General features: G+C 36.4%; 1 protein-coding gene across 2 annotated transcripts; it reads right to left on the reverse strand.

Moving 5' to 3' along the window:
* Positions 1-129: 129 nt before the first annotated feature.
* On the reverse strand, positions 130-2,036 carry LOC107856506 (dynamin-related protein 3A; the record flags this gene model as incomplete). 2 transcript variants are annotated; one of them, XM_047393450.1, is given in 3 exon segments in its annotated part: positions 130-225; positions 322-765; positions 1,301-2,036. In XM_047393450.1, coding segments are annotated over 2 exon segments (222 nt in total), but the record flags the coding sequence as incomplete, so codon positions are not given.
* Positions 2,037-3,057: the final 1,021 nt, after the last annotated feature.

Here is a 3,057-nt window from a genome sequence, read left to right on the forward strand (position 1 = left end):
CAGAACAAGAACACTAATCAATGCAAATAACTTAGGTTTCTAACTACTTAAATTTGAAAGCTGTGCGATGTTAATCAGGGAGACGATGAAGAAACTAAACTCGGAGATGATGAGGCAGAAAAGGCCAACCTGATCAGGGACTAAACCACTGACCGATCTGGCAAGGATGGCACGTGATTTTAGACTCTTTTCAGAGGTCGGTGCCTTTTCTAAATCTACGCCATCCTGAGTAGCAATAAGCAAACAAAAACTTAGCATCAGTATGATATGATTAGCAAGACCAATTGCAAAAGTATGTGAAAAAGCGAATGAAAATTTTACTTTCTGCCTCGGATTAGGTGCAGCAATCCTAGATGACTTGACCTGTTGTAATGCCATCTCATGAGCTTTAGTCCCACCAATAAAATTTGGATGTGAAGTATTTATGTAATCCATCTCCATCTCCATCTCCTTTCCTTCGAGGACAGAATTTACTCATTTTTTTCTTCTCCTTTCCATCTTGTTATTTCTGCTCATCACTTAAATTTGTTGAAAACTTATCTTATTCCTTGTTGATGATATTAGAACATGCCCGTACCATAGCCTTCTCTACAATTTTCAAGGTAAGATCCTCGTTGGCCTCCATCTTCGTCATCCCCTTCATTGTGGATGAAGGGCTTGGAATTTAAACCTTTGTCATCTATGCCTTATCGATCAAATTGATTTCTCATTCCTTCCAGTTGATTTGAGCAATTCCAACTGATGGAAACTGTACTGGGTGGAGATCTGACATGTAAATGGAGAAGATAAATAAAGGAGAAAAAGGTGTAAAAAAATAAATCAATGGAGTAAAAGACATGAAGCGTGTTATACATAGACAAAGACAAAAACATAGTATATGTGGTTTCAAAATGAGTAACATACATATGAAAAATTCAAGCTGAAAATAATTAATTCAATTAAACTCGATGAAACGTCATAGATCCACCTCTGTTAGAGGCCCCTCACTACACAGATAATTAATTTTAACAAGGACTTTATCTTGAAATATTCAATAATACATAGTTATTGGCCATTCACATAATAGAAACACTTTACATGGAGAAGGCTAGCTAAGCTAACCACGAACAGATAATGACACTGGTGATAATTCTTTCCATACATACACAGAATACACAAAAGATGGGGAAGAGACATAATTCTAACATTCACACACACAATTCATCCATGCACAACACATTCACCACCGATATGGAATAAACAACAACACAAGTCACATTACACAGATTCACACACCATCAAAGTAGAATAGGATACACACACATCCGATCAAGAGAGGGAGAGATTGAGCAAAAAGAGAGGGAGCTTGAGAGAGAGTGGAGCGGCGAGTGAGGAAAAGAGACAGTCGAGCCCATTCCGATGACTAGATCTCGCCCGCGATCCAGCAACGACCAAGACAAACTATTTTCTGTCAATTCTGATGAGTTTCTCTTCGAATATCACATCAGCAAGGATCGGCGAACCCGTTTCCGTCACCTCTGGTTTTCAATTGTTGAGTCAGTTTCGATGAAACCCCACCGAAAAACCATAAAATTGGTGACCAGATTGCATAAGCAGCACCGGTTTCGTCTCTTTCCGTAATTACTGGTTCGTGTTGACGAAAAATAGAGCAAAAAGGTATATCGAGGTTGGTTTTGTTCATATTGAGGTTCAATCTGAGGTTTGGGTGCGGACTCCATCTCATCTAATTGCGCAATACTTAAATAAAAGCAGGTTCATTTTTCATCTCATTCTTGATTAATTTTTATTTGTGTGATACTTTGTGTGGTAAATTTATTTTCATTGATTTTGATACGTTTGAATCATTGTATTAATTATTTGAATTGAATGATTTAAAATCAATTAAAAATAAGTGGGACGAAAATTAAAAGTTGATAAAGTGAATATTGTTGTTTTGATTCGTTGATGTCCTTGATTGGATAGCGCCATGATAGGTTGAGCTTGGTAGGCAAACGGTAGGTTGGGTAGACAAATTTAGAAATTGTGAGTTGTTGGATGATTTGAAATATTTATTGAATTATTGAATTATTGAATCATTTCAATTATTGAATGGTGTTGGTTTTCTCACATTAAAAAAATGTACTCAATAAGTCGGGGAATACCTCGAGGCCATTTGTATTTATTCACCGGGTAATGCCCCGACGTATTATGTTGGCAAAAGATGACTGGGATTAAAGCCCGAGGCATCGGGTAGAGCATAGTCTAGGATTAGTTTAGAATAGGATTTACATTTTTGTATTTTTTTTTTTGGACTGTATAATTCGGATTGAACATTATCTTGATTTTGACTTTTGTTTGATTTGTTTGTTTACTTGTTTTATGTGTTTTGTTGGTCTATTCATTTCATAGTATCATACTAGCCGATATATACTCTACGAAGCGACCGTGGTAGAACCACGGGACCGCGGGGTACGAAACACCTTCCCCTCGGTCAACAGAATTCCTTAGCTGAAATCTCTGTTCGTGGATCAATTTTAAAGAGTAAAAAATGTTTTGAAGAATATCCTAGGGTGACTTGGCACACCCGGCCTATGCCAAGTGACGACTCTTAATTTAATTGAGAAATGAATACTTTTCAAAACAAATTTTTATTTTTGTCACTTTAATAATAAAAAGCTTTTTCAAACCTAAAATATATCTTTTGGTAAAAACAAGGGTGTGACATGTAGAAAAAAAAGCATTTATACGACTATATCAAGTTCGCGGAGCTTGTTTGAGTCCATGCAATGTCTTCTTTAATTTACAAACCTTATGTTCTTCTCCAACCTTGACATAATCAGTAGGTTGATCAATAAATACCTATTCATCCAAGTCCCCATGTAAGAAGGACAATTTGATGTTCATTTGAAAAATAGACCATGAGTGTTGAGCAGCCAAAGCTATCACTAATTTGATAGTGTCAAGTCGTTCCACCCGAGAAAAAACTTCTCTGTAATCCACACCAAATTCTTACTTATAGCCTTTATCTACTAAGTGTGCTTTGTGACGCTCAATTTCACCTTCCTTGTTCATCTTTTT

The sequence above is a fragment of the Capsicum annuum genome, chromosome 7 (assembly GCF_002878395.1).
Source record: "Capsicum annuum cultivar UCD-10X-F1 chromosome 7, UCD10Xv1.1, whole genome shotgun sequence".
Lineage (NCBI taxonomy): Eukaryota > Viridiplantae > Streptophyta > Magnoliopsida > Solanales > Solanaceae > Capsicum > Capsicum annuum.